Genomic DNA, 21,284 nt, shown 5'->3' with positions numbered 1-21,284 from the left:
TGGTGTATTGTGAGCTGCCCAGAGTTGTTTAGAGTTGGGTGGCATCAAATCAAATCAATAGATACATAAACCGTGTGCTCCATGAATCTGAGTCTTGAAGTACCATACCTAGATATTTAAAAGTCCTCATTTAACACACTAAAGTAAATGTGTGTGCCATTATCTTTCTGACAATTTCAGCAATGAAAAGAAGCTACTGTAAAAACTGAATTTGAAGAAACTGAATGGTTTAGAATAGAGATGGAAGCAAGATGCATAACTGTTCCCATATTTGCTTAACATATGTAGTGAATATGTAAGACTAGCTGGATTGGAAGACAAAAAACAGCTGCAGTCAAAAATAAAACATTAACAATTTAGAAGTTTTAGAAGAATTCATTCTAAAAGGAAAATTGGAAAGTGAAAAATCTAGGATAATGTTAAATATTAAGAATGGACACTCACACCCCGGTCACCTCCAATATGGATTGCTGTAATGCACTCTACCCAGGGTTACTCTTGAAGACCATCTGGAAGATTCAGCTGGTGCAAATGCAGCAGCACAGGCAGTTATGGGTGCTCCTAGAACTGCACATGTTATACCTCTGCTCTGCCAGCTGCCAGTTGGGTCCACGCCCAATTCAAGGTGTTGGTTTTGACCTATAAATGGCAGGGGCCAGGTTATTAGAGGGGCTGCCTCTCCCCAGTCGCATCCACCCATCCCGTCAGGGCTGGCAGGAGGGGCATGTTGCGAGTCCTGTCTGCTCAGGAGCTTAGTCTGGTGGGACGCAAGAGAGGAGCCTTCTCTGCTGTGGCCCCTGCTCTTTGGATCATCATTGCCCCCAAGGTGAGATTGGCCCTAACCCTGCTGACCTTCCAGAAGGCCCTTAGAACTGGTTTTGTCATCGGACCTGGGGGGCCCACTGAGTATGGAGCCGACTAAACGGTTATATGTTTGTAAGTTCAGAATGCACTCTCCCATGCTTTTTGTTTTATTATAATTTTAACTATTTAATTGCATTTTAATGGTTGTTTTTAATTCTTTGATTTTGGGGGGGTTATTTTCATTGTGTGTGCTGCCCAGAGTCACAAGTGTGAGACGGGCGGCTATATAAATTTAATAAATAAGTAAATGTACGTTCTGGAGAAGAGAGTACAAAGCCAATGATAAATGTTGATAAGATCATTTAAGGCATTTCTATAACAACATATGTCAGAGTAGATAAAGCTTGCTGGTGGAACGTACCGCTGGGAATCAGGGCACAGTGAATATTCAGGCTGCGACCCCCCACCCCCACCCGCCCACGTGCATGCAGGGCTAGCCAGCTGATCCCCGATCAGAGAAGTGCTTCGGCTTGTAAGAACAGCCAGATTCCAGCCCCAGCCTCAGCCCCGCCCCTCCCTCTCGGGAAGAAAAGGCTTTGTTCTTTCAACCCAAAGGCAGAACTTCGGGGACACCAGCAAGGAGTTGCGCTGCCTAAGCTGGGAGCATCTCCGCTAGCGCTCTGATAAACGTCTGGAAGTATCCAAAGAATGAAAAGCCAGGAAAAGAAGTAAAGGACCTTGCTTCGAGAGGATGCCATTCAGGAAGAAAGAGATAAGCCGAGTACTGCGCCGAGGTCCCCTTTTGCTCTTGAATCTCAACGTTATCGCCCCGGGCTTCAAGGGCGAGGCGGCCGCGCAGAGTGGCTCCCAAGGCAGCCAGCCAGCCAGCCAGCCAACAAGAAACGCAGAGCGCGTTCCGGAGTGCCCCCCCCCCCGCCTCTCTGACGCCTGTGCTGCCGTGGCGGCGGCGGCGTCTCCCGTCCCGATCTCCAGCCACCCAGCCGAAGCCACTCACTTGTCCAAGACAAAGTAGAGATCGAAGGCGCCGAGGCAGGAGGAGCGCGAGTCGGCTCCTTCGCCGACGGCTTCCTTCTCCTCGCGGGCGCACGACGCCAAGCCGGCCCCGGCCAAAAGCGCAGCAACACAAAGGAGGGCACCTTGGCCCGCCATGTTCGGCTTTCCAGGCGCTGCGGACGGTGGCCCGAGGTTCGGCAGGAGTTTCGCGCACGGGCGCAGCGCGGCTACATGCAGTCCGGCGAGCGGCGGGCGAAAGCCCCGCCGCCACCTGGAGAAGGAACAGGCTCCCGGCAACCCGGGCCTCTTTTCCTGAGCGCCCACTGAGGCGGGGAGGGGTCGAGGGAGAGGGAATGAGCGGGATCGGCGGGAGGCAGCGCCGCACAGGAGAAGCCGCCTCACACCTCTCGGCTGGACGGCTGCTTCGGCGCCGGAGAAGGGGCCCTGCGAGCGAGCTCCGCAAAATGCTCGGTCAGCCGGCGCAAGTTCACGCACGGCTTTGCGCTGCGATACTCCCCCGCGGGGCGAAAGGCCCAGGACCCTCGGAGCGAGCCTGCAGCCAAGGCAACGCCCTTCGCGCGCCAGGCCGCGGTGTCTTTTGCGCCGCGGCTCCTTTGGCGAGGGCGCCCTCCCGACTTGGAGACGCCCAGGGTCAAATGATGTCGGGAGCGGCCCTGCCACGTTTCAGGGCAGCCGGTTCATTGGGCAGCTGACGGCGATTCCTTTGGCCGCTGGCTAGCCCTGGCCAGCGCTAGAGCCGATTCGAGTGACAAGAAGCCGAAGCTACAGGGCGGAGGGAATCGGGGAGAGCCGGCCTACTCGTCCCGCCGCCCCACCTCCCCCCAGAAAAGGAAAACGGTCAAACTCAGCATCTTCTCCGTCTGCTTTGCCTAAAAACTTAAACGGTGGAGATTCCCTGAGAAGAGCAGCGGGGCCACCCGCCCTACGGACTGCGCGGATCTGACCTCGAAGACCTCCTTGAGCTGCCCAGTGGAGTGGAAAAGCTCCAGAAATGAATAGGTTCAGGTTGCCATCTGGGCAGGGGGATCTCCCTTGGTGGAATGCCCATCCTTCGGTTCTTGGGTGCTCCAGGGATGGAAATAGGGAAGGGCGCATGGCTTGTTTTTTCCCCTTCCCTCGTTGCAGAAAGCTGGCACAGCTGGAGAAAGCCATTCTGGGCATTCATGGGGCAGCGTGGGATGGGATAGAGTCCAGCCATTGCTTGACAGAAGGGAAGGGTGGAGGAGCTCCCTCACACCTTGACAGGACTGGGCTGCCTTCCCACTAGAGACATAGCTGGTATAGGCCAGTTGACCTGTTCCCTTTTGGCCAGGAGCGTTTGATGTTCAGCAATTTCTATACCCCTTATTTTGTTGTGCCAGTATGATTATGTATTTGCTTATATGTGTATACTACTATGGGTCCTTGTAAGTGAAAAGTGATTTTAAAAGGTTAAAAATAAATAAATTCAACAAGAAACCAGTAATTATTTCTCTCTTTCTCTACGCTACATTCTCTGTTTTTTCCTTATCTTTCAAAACCTCTTTTTCTTTAACGTGTACTAGTTTGGGGGTGATTACTTGTCTTGTGCTATTTTCCTATCTCTGGCTTGATTTAGAGTATTTGTTCTCTGACAAACTTCAACAATTAGCACAAATTTTTCAGGGAGCAAATGTACCTCATAATAATCTGTCTTGAATTTGGCTCAGTTCCCAACCTCTGGCACCATTTGATGTTAAAAATGATTTAGTCTTAAGACAATCAAGCCCTTTTCTTCTAGGATCAGGTTTTGGACATCAAGACAGAAATTGCATTTTAGGTCCATAGTAACTTCAAATTGCCACAATTTATTCCTTATATAACAAATAATGCCCTTCTTCACTGGTGAAGGCTGTAGCTGAAGTAAGAAAACCAAGGAAAAGAGGTAGGGATCTAAATCTCTTTGAAAAAAAGATGCCATGAAGGCTCAACAATCCTGAACACAGAAGCAGAAGCGATTTGAATAAGGATTGGAATTTGCATATCTATACAACATTCCTCAAAATAGTATTTAAGCTAGTCCAGAGCAAAAGCTTCTACCGTAGAAGGCTGCCCCTTAAGATGTCCTGCCTGTTGGGTCCAAGCTGTAATTTTTTTCATGTTCTTTCACACTTGACACCCTTTCAGCTGTGAAGGAGCCTAGGATAGGCTGCCACTCTGTCAGAGGGAACTTAAATTACAATTGGGACTTGCACAGCCCCAAAGCCCTTAGGGCCCTCCTTCCATGCCAGGGCAACTGGCCCTTGGAATTGAGGGGTGTTCCTCATTTGCCCTACCCATTGCATGGAGAAGTCCTTGTAAATTCTTTTTTCTGCCAGATCCTTGTAATGTTGCCCTTGTCTCATTCCAAGGCCACAGCTCAGGCTGTGTCATCCCTTTCAGCTTTCAAGTAGTCTCCATACACAATTTTGGTCAGGATAAATCCGACATGCTTCACTGATGATGTAATTGCTGACAGGATCAGGGGTCGAGATCTGCTGTGCTCCCCTGGCTGCATTAGGTTCCCCTCCCCTTGGTGGAAACTGCCTTCCAAAGCCCTTCTGGCTTCCTCTGCAGGAGAGACCAAGCGCCTGCCTCCACGATGGCCGACCAGCACTTTCCCTAGCACTTGTCAGGTCCTAGGCAGGCCCTTATGAACATGTCTTCAGTGCTGTTTTGACTGACTACTGGATCTAGGTTTAAAACAGAGTTTCTTCTTCACCTGGCTGAGCTGCACATAGGTCAACAGGGGGAGAGCTTGCTTGCAGTCATTACCTCCTCCTTCACCTAATATTCCTCCTCCTCCACTTCCTCAGAGCACAATACCCATATTCAGAAATTGCCTAACAAGTCATAAGATGTGAGGGACGGCAGGATCCTCCATGGCTTCCCTCTGCTTTACCCTCCACACTGCTTTGTGCCCACAGCCCATTCGTTAGGCAACTTGAGAGGCAGCTAAACCCCCTGTTCTAAGTGGGAAGGGAGATTAATTGGGGGGAATTGACCAGTCTCCTTCCTTAGCTTGGTCTTCAATGGGTGCATCAGGACAGCACCCTTCCCCAGCCCCGTTACAGTTGCAGATAGGGATCAGCAACAGGAGCAGCACAGTTTATGCCAGCATGCTTTTCTACCAGCAGAAGGACTGGTGGATATCCCTTAGCACAGCCATTTGGAAAGCCTTTAAGGATGCTGGTGAATGCAATGGCAGGCTAATCTGCCAGGGGCTCTTGGCCTCCTGGCCAATGACAGAAGCCATAATTTGCTTGCTCTAAGCACTATAAATGAAGATATCACTTGCCTTCTTTCTGTGAGAAAGTACTTAGCTGCATTACCTGCAAGATACGAAGCTGATGAGCAGTTCTGCCCTTGGAATGGAATGGAAAGCCTGGATCACTTTTATATGAGCACACACCCGACCCCACTTACGGATTCCACAGCCAATTACTGCTGAAGCTAGATGGTAGGGTAAAGGAAGTAAGCACAAATACATATTAAAAAAATTTTAAAGAGCCAGTTTGGTCAGTAGTTAAGGCAGCAGGCTAGAAACCAGGAGGCTGTGAGTTCTAGTCCCGCCTTAGGCACAAAAGCCAGCTGGGTGAGCTTGGGCCAGTCACTCACTCTCAGCCCAATCCACCTCACAGGGTTGTTGTTGTGGGGAAAATAGGAGAAGGAAGGAGTATTAGGTATGTTTGCTGCCTTGAGTTATTTATAAAAATAATAAAGGAGGGATAGAAAATAAACAAATAAAATTGTACGATTACTTTCTGTTGACTGCTGCTTGACTGTGAACTAACTTGGGAAGCTATCAAGAACCGCAGGGACAATGGAGTAGTTCTGTAATTAAATTCAATTAATTTCAGGACAAATAATGGCACAATTCAATCATTTCTTGGCCCACAAGAAGGCCAAAAAGGCTGAATATGAAAGCTGCTTCTCTCTGCTGCCGTGATATCCCATCTCAGAAGGAATACAATAAGAGTTGGAAGCCATGAGTTCAAATCTTTAGCTCCAAATACACATTAGCATTTCCAAACCAGTTAAGAAAAGTGTTTTGGATCTTGAGTACAACAGCTGTCTGCTATTTCTTAAAATAGCCCAACTTTTTTTTCCCTACAGAAGCCTGAGAAAAATGCTTTCAGAATTGCCTTAACTTTAATGTGTGAGTTACTTAAAACAGTGGCATATTTTTTCAGATTCCGATGGAATCTGTAAATCTGTAAATAAGAGGACATTTATTTATTTATTTATCTATCAAATTTGTCACCACCCATCTCCTCCCACCAGAGGGACTCTGGGTGGTTTACAACAAAATAATCAGTAAGACAATAAATATACAATTATGATATATAAAAATACACTATATAAAATACAATTACAAATAACTAATAAATATAGATCAAGTCCAGATGGCTATGATCCAATTCAGTCCTTGTGTGGGAGGAGCACTTTAGGGCACTAGCCATCCCCAAGCATAACTATTCCCCTTCCCACCCCAAGCCAGGCAGCAGAGCCAGGTCTTCAGATTCCTCTGTAAAGCCAGGAGCGATGGGGCTAACCTCACCTCCTCACCTCTGGGGGTAGGATATTCCAGAGGGAAGGAGCTACTGCAGGGAAGGCCCGCCTCCTGGACCCTGCCAGATGGAATTCTCTTACCAATGGGGTCCGCAGCATGCCCTCTCTGCATGACCCGGTGGGACGGGTTGATGTCACAGGGAAGCAGGCCCGCAACTAGGGTCTGTGTCACCCGGGGCAAACATGGATTCTGCACCCATTTTGGCACCCCCAGCGCTCATTCTGGCAACCCCCCAGTGCGGCGCCCGGGGAACATTCCCCACTCCCCCCCCCATTGCCGCCCTGCAGGGAAGAGATGGTCCCTCAGGTAGCCTGGCCCATGTACGGCTTTAAAGGTGATAACCAACACCTTGAATTCGACCCAGAAGCAAACTGGTACCCAATGCATCTCATGTAGTAGAGGCATTATATGCGCCCTTCTAGGGGCGCCAAAGATAGCCCGCACAGCCACATTCTGGACCACCTGTAGCTTCTGGATACTCTTCAAGGGTAGCCCCATGTAGAGTGCATTGCAATAGTCAATATGGGAGATAACAAGGGCATGAGTGACCGTTCGAAGGGCCTCCTAATCCAGGAAAGGGTGTAACTGGTGCACAGCACGAAGCTATGCAAACGCCCTCCTGGCCTTGGCTGCCACCTGCTCTTTCAGCAGGAGCTGTGAGTCCAGGAGGACCCCCAGATTACACACTGGGTCTGTTTGGGGCAGTGCAACCCCACTCAGAACCAAAGATGACAATATCCCAGATATAAATACTAAGCATTCAGATCTGCAGAAAGATCTTGTGGTTGACTTAGTAGAATGTGGTTGTTATGTCTGCTTCTGTCCACTTAGGGATTTCACTGAAATACTCAATTTGATCAGGGGTGCCTAAAATTTTGCAAGCAACAGTATGTCCTATTTCACTTACTTACCAAGTACCAGAAAATAGAGGAAGTGTTGCAGAAATTAAACCCTAACAATTCCTGCACAAAACGTGAATTTCTAGTAACTTGCTTTCAATGGAACCCAGAGGAGCCAGATACCTTCACAGTCTCCTCCTGTCCTAAACTCTGCTCAGAAAGGAGTAGAACTATCATGCCTATGATCGTGTATGTGTATGAATCGTTATGAATATTTATGGCTCCAGGAAAATATGATGTGGCTGCTGCCTCCACTGGGGAACCCCGATCCAGCCAGTCAGATGAAAACATCTTTACAATATAAGTTGCACATTGGGAAATATCTTTATAAAATGCTTGGATTCCTTCTGTGATATTAAAAAAAACAAAGGAAAAACCATTTATAGTTTTCCTTCCCCAATTTCCACATCAGTTTCCTCTCCTCTTCTTTCTCTCATTTTTTCCTTGTCTTTTTCTGGCAGCAAATGTCTTCTTGACTGTAACTAAAAAAATTTCCTTCAAAAATTTTCAAAAATTCCTACATGGATGACCGTTGGTTTTTCAGTAAAAGCCAATATTCATTTTACTTGAACATTAATCAAATTACCATGGTTATTTCATTTGTCAATACGCTCATAAAATTTTTCTACCAGGCATTAAAGGCATTTATATGAAATGACATCTTTCAAAAGCAATGAAGTGAATCCCAATTCAGGGCTATTAGATTGTGACAAGACATTTGATGGCTATATTTTGTGTACCAGCTGTGCCAAAAATCATTTGCTACACGGATCCATAAATTATTTCCACCGAGTGCTTTTAATGAAAGAATTAAAAACAAGCATCAGACATCTCTTGCAAATATAATTGCTTTTAGTTATAAATCCAATTCACATGTGAATTTCTCAGTGATCTTCATGACAGAGTAAGAATTCTTCAGATATTAAGATTATTTTTATAGATGTCATTGGAGAATGTTACTGTCTAAAGGAGAAAAGGTAATGTTCCATTCAAAGTAATGCTCCCTTCATTTGTTTTCCTATCAGTTACATGTGTCCATTCAAGACCATTAGTATTTCATTGGTTGCTAGTTTTGTGGAAAGGACCAGACCTTCCCTTGAGAACCAGCAGCCCTCACAACCCAAAAAACCAACACAAGCTGACCAGCCGTGGACTGCTCAAAATATATTTTGGCTAGAAATGCCTTTTTACAGAAATGACTGTTTCCCATCTTGTTTAGGGAACAATATGCAAATTGCACATTAAAGGAAGGACATGTTACACATGCTGCTCCCAGGTTCGGCTTATGGTCACCCACTCACACGCTCACAGCCTGTTGAGGCACACTGATCTTGTCAGCACCCCTTGCTTTCTACCTGGTTTTCCAGATAGGTGCGGCTTGAGCAGACAAGACACACAGCCGGGGTCAATGGCCCGGAAATAATTAGGGACACACACAAATCGCTTCCAACCAAACGCTGAGGCACAACAGGTTCTTTGTAATACATGGAGACCCAGTGAATTTAAAGTAACAGCAAAACTTCAGTGGTTGCAAGGTACATTTGCTCTTTCTCACACACGCACACATCCACACTTACCCACATCCTTCACAACTAGGCTGCCAGGCACTAGCTAGAGGGACCCAAGTCTGGATCCGATTACGACTCAAGGAGTAGGTGGGCTTCGGGACCCCTTTTATCCCCAAAAGTTGCTTTGTTGATTCACAAGACTGGCAGCTACTCTTGCCTTGTTAATTTACAAGTTTGGTAGCTGTTGATGGGATGGGGGGTGGTTTCCATGTGCTCAGGCCCAACTTCCTTTGTCTGGTTCAGATGACATTGTTTCCTTCTTATCTACCTCCCTGAAAGGATCTTTTAGACAAGATTCCTGGCTTTTGCCCTCTGCTTACCTGCCTACTTCATTTTTAGGTTATGGCAGCTTCAGCCTAGTCTCACAGACATGCCTCAGCTTTAGAGCCCTTTCTTTGCTTGCAAAAGATCCCATGTTCATGCTCTGGCATCTTAGAGTAAAGATGGCTGTATGAAATGCCCAAGAGCCACGGCCAGTCAGAGACATTTCTGAATTAGAGTAGCCATATGGTCTGATTTAATCTCTCTCTTCAGGCATTACTTACACACACAACATACATCTGGGATTCTGGCCCTGTTCCCAATGCTGTGCTCCTGCTCCAGTTCCCCCCTCCAACACAGCAGCCACAGGCCTGAGCAGCTGCTTTCACACAGGACTGCACACGCCTCAAGTTTTTATACAACTGGTGTCCCAAATGTGCTGACATGTTATATGCACATAGTGAATGGAACATATAATTATGTGGGATACAAAGGTTGTTATGTGCTTGCCGAAGAAAATGAAATCTGAACTTGTTGAATTAGGAGTTAGTTCAGTCAGTGAGAGATACTGGTGGGTATCATATGCAGAATCTGGATTAAAAAACTTTTGAAGTAGCTCAGAGGACGGATAGCTCTGGGATGCATGTGGTACTTCATACCATTTTTTTCCTGCTTTCTAGTACTCACAGGTTTGCACCACTCAGCGGAAAACTGGCAAAGTATGGCAGTACAATTTTGAAAGGATTGAAATGCTTCTGAAACTTTTTTAGTACATGTGTCCAACCCTGCCCAGAAATTGCAAGACCCTGTTATTTGTGAAAGGAGAGCCTTGAAGCATCTTTATGAGCCCTGCTTTCCCATGTTATCTTCTTTCCCTCTGGCACTTCGATGCAGCTGGATTAGAGGAACCATGCCTGTGCTCCTGCTGTCAAAGATAATCTTTCTGGAGAGAGACAATGATTTATTCACAGTAGAGAGGGAAAAGAGACTGCTGTGGGAGAAAAAAATATGCTTAGGACAAAGCTGGCTTGATGATTGCATGGGATTGGAGCCGGGGCAGGGTCCTACTGTATGCGGGCAGGAACTGTTTCAGAGAGTGAGCAAAGCCTTGAGGCAGGCTTGGCTGCAAAACCCAGCAGCCACACCAAATTCTACAGCCAAACTGGCAGCAAATTTTACCCTCCTACCAGTAGCTGACAGATGCCAAAATCCCAGCAGAAAAGCCCAGAAAATGCCAGCCAGCAACCAGCCAGCAAACTTGAAGGGCTAAAGGGTTCCTGGTACTCAGAATCTGAATTTCTCCACTCCCCTAATTGGGATAGCCCCCAAGGCCAGGACTAGTTAAGCTCTAATAAGTAACACAGAAAGGGAGGAGCAGGGGAAAGTAAGTTACAGAAACTCACATAAATGATATATTTACAGGCATAGTAAGAAATCCATAGAATAAACAAGCTTTCTTTTGCTGCTCCATTTGCTCGTGGAGGACATAATAGATTCAGTAGCTTTTCTGCTGCTTCCTGATTGTTTCAAAGAAATACATAACGTGGCATCCTCACATCCAGATAGGGAGAATGCTGAGAGGAGAATTTAGTGGAGTGATGGAACTGGGCACAGCCAGTTGGTCTTAATACAGTCTACTGGGCCTTGAGCTAACTGAAAAGTAGGTTGGCATAAAACTTGCTTGACCCTTGTTCTGCCTCAGTAATGAGGCTGCTGAATGTGCTGTCCTTGCAACTCTAACCCAGGACAAGTTTAAAAAGGAACTGGTAAATTCTGCTGGTTTAATTTTCCTCCCACAGAGTGCCACCTCTTGGTGGGAAAAGCAATCATCAACCGTTCTCTTTAATGCGCAGTGGTGCAGGACTAGCTGAGCACATGTAGGTAGGTGCTTTAAAGGGCTGTTTTGGCCACTGTTAAGGCATGGAGGAGAGATTGCAAGCACTGTGGGTCAGCAACAAGGGTCCCATCCTCAACTGGTACTCACTGGGAATGGCAATACTGGCAAGGAGTGGCTGTGGTCAGAAGCACCTGGAAGTAGCCCTTGGAGTAGGCAAAATGGCATCCCCACATCAAAGCAACAACAAATAGCAAAAATGATGACCACACCAAACCCTTTGCCAGCAAAAGCAGCAAAGAAACTTGCAACAGGCTGACAGGTAAAAGCACCAACAACACACACCTAGCAGAACCTAGCTGCCTTTCTGGTTCACCTCAATCATCTGTGCAGCACTAAAAGCCACCTATAGAAGAGACAATGACCTACAAACACTTGGAAAGCAATGGTCAGCATTACCTGGGCAGATGTCTTTGTGGAAACTAAGTACCTGCTTTCCAAAACAGATATGAAAGGCGGAGCCTGGCAGCTGAGGAACGGGGCGCATGCCTACAGCAGCCAAAGGAGCTGAGCAGATCCCAATTGCAGATTGCAACATTGACCTTATTGTTTACGACATAGGCTAGTTCACATTCACGGCAAAACTATTTTTGGAGAGCAGCTAAAGTATTGTTTTATTACCTCCTCTTTTGGCTGGGGTTGAGACAAAAGCATAAGGACATGTCACACAAAAGTAGTGGCCAGGACATGTTCATGCTGCGGTTAGAGGGATGAGAGAACAAGCCCGCTGTCAGGAAAGGAGCCATCATCTAATTAAACTCTTTGCCTAGGCCAGGGTTTCTCAACCTCAGGAAAAGAGGTCATCTAGTGAAGCTCTCTGGAAGCAGATTTAGAGCAAGAACATCCATAAGGTGGATGAGGTGGTGGACACTAACTTAGATCACTTTAAAATGGATTGGATACACTTATAGAGTGCATGTCTATCAAGAGCTACTAATCTTGTAGGCCAGAGTTTCTCAACCTTGGCAACTTTAAGATGTCTGGAGTTCAACTCTCAGAATTCCCCAGCCAGCCATGCTAATTCCCCTTGCTGGCTGGGGAATTCTAGGAGTTCAAGTCCACATATCTTAAAGTTGCTAAGGGTGAGAAACACTGGTATAGGCTCTGTTACTTTAGGTTGTGGCATCTGCTTGGGAAGACTTTAGAAAGCCCTATTTGGCCACTGTGAGAAATAAGGTGCTGGACTAGGATGGCCTCGGCCTGATTCTAGAGAGTAGCAGCTGCTCCACTCCCCGGCTCCCGCCACATGCCACGGAAGGGAAAAGTTAAACCCTCCAAGGCTGCCAGGAGCCCACACGGCTCTGGCGGGCGGAAGCGGTAGAACCGCAACCGGGCGGCGAAAGATGGCAGAGGCGGCTTTCTTCCAGCGTGGCCTTCGGTGCACGGCTCAGACCCCGCAGGGCGGGAACGCCAAACCGCAGGCGGCTCCCGGGAAGCCCCGGGGCTCTGGGCCCGCTCCAGCCGCGGCTCGGAGTGGAGTGGAGTGGAGAGAAGAGGCGCTGCGCTGCGCTGGGAAACCTTCCCTGCCCGCCACCTGGGCGCAGGAGCCCTTTGGGACGCGGGGACCGCCCAGGACTCCTCGGATAAGGTCGCCTCTCCGCTTCGGGGCCCGCCGACCTGCGTCGGACTCCGAGCTGCGCCTCTTTCGGCCAGGGGGAGTTCCGAACGGGGTCTGAGCCCCCGCCCCGCGAACCTTGCGGCTCCCCGTCTAACCAGGCTGAGCCCTGCCCGCCCCCTTCCCTCGCCTCGCTCTCACACTCAGACGCCCCGCGCGGCTGTTCCTGGGCGGCTGCGCTCAGCGGCGTCCACCTTCGCCGGACTGAGCGGCCGCTCCTCCGCCAGGTGGGGCGAGGGTCACCGACTCCCTAAACGGACCGGGAAGGTGGGGGAAGGCGAGGGCCGGGGGCATCCGGACGCCGGGTACCCCCGTCCGAATTCCCGGCGCCGGGAATTCCTAGAAGTGAGGGCCGGGCAGAGCGGCTGCTGGGGAGCGCGAAGGCAGATGCCGAGCCCCGCTGGGCCGCAGGAGGACGCCGGAGTCGCCGCGTGTGCCAGGGCTGCGGAAGCCCGGAAAGTGCTTGCGCAGACGGGGCCGGGGCGGCAGCGAGGGCAGCCGCTCCTTCGGTAAGTCTTCGCCAGGAGGGAAAGGCGCGCGCCTCCCGGACTTGGGCAGTGCTTCCGCCGTACCTCTCTCGTGGTTCCTCGGTCCTTCACGCGTTCCTTTGAGCCAGTCCTCTCTCTCAGCCCAACCCACCTCGCAGGGTTGTTGTTGTGGGGAAAATAGGAGGAGGAGGGAGTATTAGGTATGTTCGCCGCCTTGAGTTGTATATATAAAGAATCGGGATAAAATAGTAGTAGTAGTAGTAGTAGTAGTGATAATAATAATAATAATAACAACCCAAGATGCCGACATTCTACTCTTGAATCTTGCTTTCATTGGTGCATGAAAATTGGAGTGCAGGAATTAACAAAAATAGTGTAACAGAAGATACTGGATGCATTTGGACTGTTATATATTTTCTTTTATTGGAAACCTTAACTACTTGCGCTGGTTTTTACCTTTTCACTTTCCAATAAAAAAGCATCAATTTTAAAAAAAACATACAGGCGCTCACTATTCATCTCATATCGAAATTACTTAGTCTGCTGTCTGATTACAGGTAGGATTAAGCCACAATGAACACAGTGGGTCTAATTATTGTGGGGGGGGGGAAGCATGGGCAGAGTAACATTTTTATTGTCAGGAAAATCTAAAATGTGCTGAATTATGCTATGGTACTGGAAAAACCAAAACCCAGTGTATTTCAGGTTAGTCTGACACCCAATAAACTGATTTTACTTCAAAGGAAATATATATAGGATTGCACTATAAATTAATGTTAAAACTATTTCTAAATTAAATTGTTTATTTTCAACTGAACATATAAAAGAAAGCTTACCTTTTTTTTGTCTCTTTAGAATGTGTACTTCTTAGTAGGGTACTTCGAGAAATACATTTATAGAGGTAAGGAAATGTGAATGCCATAGAAATATATATTGCCATATCATTTTTTGGAAGCTATAAGGAAAATTTCTTTATATTCCTTATATTATTTATAATATTATATTATATTTATATTCCTTGTTGTTTATTCGTTCAGTCGCTTCCAACTCTTCGTGACTTCATGGACCAGCCCACGCCAGAGCTTCCTGTTGGTCGTCAACCCCCCAGCTCCTCCAGGGACGAGTCCGTCACCTCTAGAATATCATCCATCCACCTTGCCCTTGGTCGGCCCCTCTTCCTCTTGCCCTCCACTCTCCCTAGCATTAGCATCTTCTCCAGGGTGTCCTGTCTTCTCATTATGCGGCCAAAGTATTTCAGTTTTGCCTTTAATATCATTCCCTCAAGTGAGCAGTCTGGCTTTATTTCCTGGAGGATGGACTGGTTTGATCTTCTTGCAGTCCAAGGCACTCAGAATTTTCCTCCAACACCACAGTTCAAAAGCATCGATCTTCCTTCTCTCAGCCTTCCTTATGGTCCAGCTCTCGCAGCCATATGTTACTACGGGGAACACCATTGCTTTAACTATGCGGACCTTTGTTGTCAGTGTGATGTCTCTGCTCTTAACTATTTTATCGAGATTTGTCATTGCTCTTCTCCCAAGGATTAAGTGTCTTCTGATTTCCTGACTGCAGTTAGCATCAGCAGTAATCTTCGCACCTAGAAATACACAGTCTTTCACTGCTTCTACATTTTCTCCCTCTATTTGCCAGTTATCAGTCAAGCTGGTTGCCATAATCTTGGTTTTTTTGAGGTTTAGCTGCAAGCCAGCTTTTGCACTTTCTTCTTTCACCTTCATATTAAGGCTCCTCAGTTCCTCTTCACTTTCAGCCATCAAGGTGGTATCATCTGCATATCTGAGATTGTTAATGTTTCTTCCAGAGATTTTAACTCCAGCCTTGGATTCCTCAAACCCAGCTTGTCGCATGATGTGTTCTGCATACAAGTTGAATAGGTAGGGTGAGAGTATACGGCCCTGCCGTACTCCTTTCCCAATCTTAAACCAGTCCGTTGTTCCGTGGTCTGTTCTTACTGTTGCTACTTAGTCATTATACAGATTCTTCAGGAGGCAGACAAGATAACTTGGTATCCCCATACCGCTAAGAACTTGCCACAATTTGTTATGGTCCACACAGTCAAAGGCTTTAGAATAGTCAATAAGACAGAAATAGATGTTTTTCTGAAACTCCCTGGCTTTTTCCATTATCCAGCAGATATTGGCAATTTGGTCCCTAGTTCCTCTGCCTTTTCTAAACCCAGCTTGTACATCGGGCAATTCTTGCTCCATAAATTGCTGAAGTCTACCTTGCAGGATGTTCAGCATTACCTTACTGGCATGTGAAATGAGTGCCACTGTTCGATAGTTTGAACATTCTTTAGTGTTCCCCTTTTTTGGTATGGGGATATAAGTTGATTTTTTCCAATCTGATGGCCATTCTTGTGTTTTCCAAATTTGCTGGCATATAGCATGCATTACCTTGACAGCATCATCTCCCAAGATTTCGAACAGTTCAGCTGGGATGCCGTCGTCTCCTGCTGCCTTGTTATTAGCAATGCTTCTTAAGGCCCATTCAACCTCACTCTTCAGGAAGTCTGGCTCTAGCTCCCTGACCACACCGTCAAAGCTATCCCCGATATTGTTATTCTTCCTATACAGATCTTCTGTATATTCTTGCCACCTTTTCTTGATCTCTTCTTCTTCTGTTAGGTCCTTGCCATCTTTGTTTTTGATCATACCCATTTTTGCCTGGAATTTACCTCCAATGTTTCTAATTTTCTGGAAGAGGTCTCTTGTCCTTCCTATTCTATTGTCTTCTTCCACTTCCGCACATTGCTTGTTTAAAAATAATTCCTTATCTCTTCTGGCTAACCTCTGGAATTTTGCATTTAATTGGGCATATCTCCCCCTATCACTGGTGCCTTTTGCTTTCCTTCTTTCTTGGGCTACTTCTAGTGTCTCAGCAGACAGCCATTTTGCCTTCTTGGTTTTCTCTTTCTTTGGGATGTATTTTGTTGCCGCCTCCTGAACAATGTTGCGAACTTCTGTCCATATTTCTTCCGGGACCCTATCTACTAAGTCCAGTCCCTTAAATCTATTCTTCACCTCCACTGCATATTCCTTAGGAATATTAGTGAGCTCATATCTAGCTGATCTGTGGGTCTTCCCTAATCTCTTTAGTCTGATCCTAAATTGTGCAAGAAGAAGTTCGTGATCTGAACTACAGTCAGCTCCAGGTCTTGTTTTTACCGACTGTATAGATGACCGCCACCTTTGGCTGCAAAGGATGTAGTCAATCTGATTTCGGGCTTGTCCATCTGGTGAAGTCCATGTATAAAGCCGTCTCTTAGGTTGTTGGAAGAGAGTGTTTGTTACGCAGAGTGAGTTGTCTTGGCAAAATACTATCAGCCTATGTCCTGCTTTGTTTTGTTCTCCGAGGCCATGCTTACCTGTAATTCCAGGTGTCATTTGACTGCCCACCTTAGCGTTCCAGTCTCCTGTGATGAAAATAACATCTCTTTTAGGCGTGTTGTCCAGTAGGTGCTGCAGATCCTCATAGAACTGCTCTACTTCAGCTTCTTCAGCATCTGTGGTTGGGGTGTATATTTCGATCACTGTGATGTTAGATGGCTTGCCCCGAATTCGAATTGAGATCATTCTATCGTTTTTTGGATTGTATCCAAGCACTGCTTTAGCCACTTGACTATTAATTATGAAGGCTACTCCATTTCTTCTGTGGTCCTCTTGTCCACAGTAGTAGATCTGGTGGTCATTTGATGTGAAGTGGCCCATTCCAGTCCATTTCAGTTCACTGATGCCCAAAATGTCTATCTTTAATCTTGACATCTCACCAATAACCACATCCAATTTGCCCTGGCTCATAGATCTTACATTCCAGGTTCCAATGGTGTGTTGATCCTCAGAACATGAGATTTGCCGTTCACCACCAGCACTGTCTGCCGCTAGCCGTCCTTTCGGCTTTGAGCTAGCTGCGTCATCACGTCTGGGGCTAGTTGAACTCATCCTCTGTTCCTCCCCAGTAGCATTTTGACCATCTTCCGACCTGGGGGTCTCATCCTCCGATGGTATACCGACATATCTCTGGTTGTACTGATCCATTTAGTTTTCACGGCAAGAATACTGGGATGGGTTGCCATTACCTTCCCCAGGGATCGCATTTAGTCTGACCTCTCTGTCATGACCTTCCCGTCTTGGGTGGCCCTTCATGGTTTAGCTCATGGCATCATTGAGGTGCTCGAGCTCCAGCACCACGACAAGGTAACGATCCTTTGCTGAAGTTATATTCCTTAGAGCATCCAAAAAAGGAATTGAGGTTTATAGCACACTGAGACTTCAGATAAAATCCTTTATCTTGTTATACTGGAAATGATTCAGTAATGTTCTAAGAAATGGGCAAGTCACAGAGCATAGGTGAGAAAAGGTCCGACTGACCCTGTGCATTGTCTGATTTCTGTGTCAGCCCTTGTTGTGAAGTGATTTATTCTAACTTGTTCCTGAAAATGTGTTTGTATTCATCTTGACAGCAACAGATTGCTGCTCTAAGCTTCAAGGAATCAAGAAGGTTGAGCTTTTTGTCTTTCCTTTTCCACTAACATCCGGGTCCAAACCTTGTTCTTTTCCCCTCTATTCCTGTCTTTTTTCCTCCAGGGGTGGGTCAGAGGGTGCAAGAGACACAACACTAGCGTTGTGCTGCGCTTTGGATTTGATTCCAAAAACGTGCTGGGAAGTGCAGGGCGTAGGTGGCAATCCTAGGAGGAGAGTAAGCCACTTTAAAGCAAACCAGCATTATGTTCACCTCCAATCCAAAAAGTGCTCACAGCCGTACTACCATATTTCTGCTAACAGGTACTTCTGATTGTTTGTAAAAGGCTGTGGGTTTGGGTGTTTTTTTTTTTTTTTTTGCAAATATGGGAGTGAAATAACTGAAAAATAAATTACTGGATTGTTTGGATATTAAACTGTCCATTTAAATCTTTTAAATGTTATACCCAGCATTTTTAATATATAAGATTACATGAGAGATTTAACCCTATATTCTTATTTATTTCTTAATCTTTATTATATATCAGATTAGATAGCCAGATCTCATAGCAAACTTAAGACTTTTCTACCCCTTTCTTTCTAGGAATCATACTTCAGCACCAAGCATATCTCAAGCTAAGCAGGATTGGCTCTGATTACTATTTGGGATGGAGGGCCACTCAGAAATTCTAGGACTATAGTCAAGAATAAGATAATGATAATGATAAAGATAGAAGGCTGCATCAGAGTTTGCTCATGTTCTAATTGTGATCAACCAAGACACCCAGATCCTTTTCATATGTACCGCTGCCCCTTTGATTTTTCCAACCCAAATATAGAGCTTTGCATTTTGTCCCTGTTGAAATTCATCTTGCTGGTTTTTGTTGGTTGTTCCAACCTGTCAACATCCTCCAGAACACTGATACCACCCTCTAAGGTTTTTGCAGTCTTTGCATCATTTAATATTTCCTAGCCCTTAATCGAGATAAGTTATGAATATGTTGAACAGCACAGGTCCTAGAAGGGAACCCTGTAGTTGCCACATGAATCTTCCCTCCAACTTTACGCAGAGCCACTGATACACTCATTGGGTTCAACTGTTCAGTCAGCTCTGTATCTATTTAAAACAGCATTCATTGTCCAGCCTACTTTTTCTCATAGTTATATTGAAAGACAATCAACACCAAAACACAATGGATTTGTGTAGAGTTCAGTACAACAGGAGTAGCTATAATCAGTTCTGGAAATCAGCCTATTCTTGCATGGTACAAATGATATGAAATTTGCAACATCACATGCATGTTTCACCAGCAAGACTAATGAGAATGAGATTTTGGGGAGTAAGTGAACATATCAATAGTGGTAAAGCTAGGTTTATTCAGCAGAGAAATTAAAACAAGAGGACCAATAGATAATATTTTCATGTATATCTGTAGTGTAGTAACATTTGAAATTCTGGTCACATAATCTAAAAAAGAAAGCATTCATTTGATTTCTACCATTAAATGTATTGCTGTGGGATACAAGAAGCACCATGATGTAAGGAGGCTTAGGAGGGATCAGGCAGAATTTTATGATGGATCATCTATCAGTAACCATTTAGTATGATGATGAACTGGATATTGCTTCCTGTTGAGAGGAAGTATAGCTTTCAGTGCTGCATGTCCCTGCAGCATGGTGAGATTTGCATGCAGCCTTTGCTGAAGGCCTCTTGGAGAGGCCGTTTAAATTGTTTGCAAAACAATGTTAATCTAGGTCATCAAGGGTCTGTCATGGTTTGGTTACTAAATTTCTCCCAAGCAAGATTCTGTTCAATTAATTATTTATTTGATTTCTCTTGTTCCAGAACTAGATTGTCCAGACTTCAAGAAAGCGTTCCACTCCTATCTTTCTCATGCCCATTTCCTCTGCTTCCAGAAGAATAGAGCTCAGCTCTGAAGAAAACCTTTTCTCTCAGAGATGATGAAAGGCAAATTTATGAAACAATCCACACACTTCCACAGTCTGCCTCAGGACTCTCAGTTTAAAATAGTGACTTACAAAGATTCCAATGAGGGGAGGAGAATGAACAGGGATGAAATGGAGAGCGATAAGAACAGGAAACCTGTGTTGTTTGAGAAAACAAATTGCCTACATGAGTATAGTGGGGTCAAGGATGGGAGAACTGTGGAGCACTTATTAAGGGAGTCCTTCTGGAAGTTCAGTACCAGGAAACAATTCTTGGTTAAGGATGTGCTGCAACAGAAGGAGAGTGCATTCACTGAAGTGAGGTCTGTAGAGAAACTGAACACTGAGAAAGCCAAAGAGGCAGAACAAGGAAATAGAAAGGCCTATTCTGACAAAGCTAGAGCTCAGTGTTCCCCTGGTAGTGCATTTTCCTTTGTGTGGCCCAACAGTGTTGCTGAGGAACCAAAAAGTGCTTTCAGAAAACCAGCGAAGTGCTGGGAAGACGGAGGTGCTCCAGTTGCTTTTCAGCCTCTGAAGGGTGCAATGGCCAGCCCAAGGAAGTTGTCGGAATGCATCAGTGCCACTGACCTCATGCAGTGTAGTGGTCGCCTCACTTCTAAGTTCCTTGTAAGTGATTCAAATGGTTTTCAACTGCTGTCAACCAACCTTATTCAGAGCAACCCTTTCACTTATTCTTCAGCACCATGGCCAAATGAGACAGGTGAGCAAATGCAGGCCATGCCTGTTTCCACCTCCAGTTCTTCCTCTGCTTCCCTGGCTCTGTTGCCTCCTACCTTCACCTCTTTTGGTATAGCGGCCCAGAACTGGTGTGCAAAATGCAGCCTTTCCTTCCGCATGACATCAGACCTTGTCTTGCACATGCGTTCCCATCACAAAAAGGTGGATGTTTCAACAGAATCCCAAAGGAAAAGGAGACGGGAGGAAAAGCTGACCTGCCCTGTTTGCCAGGAATATTTTCGAGAACGACATCATTTATCTCGGCACATGACGTCTCATAATTAGCCTGCAGTTCAATTGTAATAGGTGTCTATCTGGTGGATATGTTTGTGTGCATGCATTGAATTATTTCCATTCCAGTTTTGCTAGATTTAACCAGAATCTTTGAAAGGCAGCCATTTGTAGAAGTGTTCAGAAAAAAATGTAATTACATGAGCTCCAGATAGCTCTAGTTCTGGAAATGAAACTCTGCCAGTACATTTATAAGGAAATAAACAGATGTTAATTAGAAAAGTTTTGTTTTCTGCAGATCAGTTTTTTACACCCTAAGCTATTCTATGAAAATGCTGATAACAACTCCTCGTTTAGTAATTTGAAACAGCAACTTTTTCCATGTCAAAGCCATTGTGGAATAAAATGAAACGCTTCCCTAGGATTGCAGTAAAAGGTAAAATCTCATTAAGCTTGATTCTTGGTGACTATCTGAACAAGTCCATGTGATTTTCTTGGTATGATAAAACAAAGTTGTCTTCACCTGTGCCACAGTGCTATATCAGGCAGAAATAGGCAAGGGGTGTTATCTCAATAAGGTTCGAATAGCTCTGTGACAACCAAAGTGCCGACCCCCTAGTTGACACCCACAAGTTGGCTTCAACCTTTTGAATAGGGGTGTGGTGATTAGAATCAGAGAATCAGGAGAGTCTGTTTAGGCCACTGAGTCCAGTGCAGGAATCCAAATTAAATCACTCCCAACAAGTGTCTAATTTG

At 45.9% G+C, this 21,284-nt stretch overlaps 1 protein-coding gene across 1 annotated transcript; it reads left to right on the top strand.

Annotated features, from left to right (window-relative positions):
- The first annotated feature begins 19,463 nt into the window (after positions 1-19,463).
- Positions 19,464-20,764, top strand: ZNF488 (zinc finger protein 488). The gene has a single exon (XM_063304310.1). It carries the CDS (start codon positions 19,572-19,574, stop codon positions 20,580-20,582), a length of 1,011 nt encoding a protein of 336 aa, XP_063160380.1. The 5' UTR covers positions 19,464-19,571; the 3' UTR covers positions 20,583-20,764.
- Positions 20,765-21,284: the final 520 nt, after the last annotated feature.

This window comes from Candoia aspera, chromosome 5, assembly GCF_035149785.1.
Source record: "Candoia aspera isolate rCanAsp1 chromosome 5, rCanAsp1.hap2, whole genome shotgun sequence".
Taxonomy (NCBI): domain Eukaryota; kingdom Metazoa; phylum Chordata; class Lepidosauria; order Squamata; family Boidae; genus Candoia; species Candoia aspera.
This window is presented reverse-complemented; position numbering and strand designations above follow the sequence as displayed.

Coding starts and splice junctions, on each gene's coding strand:
- ZNF488 (XM_063304310.1), top strand. CDS start 19,572: ATGATGAAAGGCAAATTTATGAAACAATCCACACACTTCCACAGTCTG.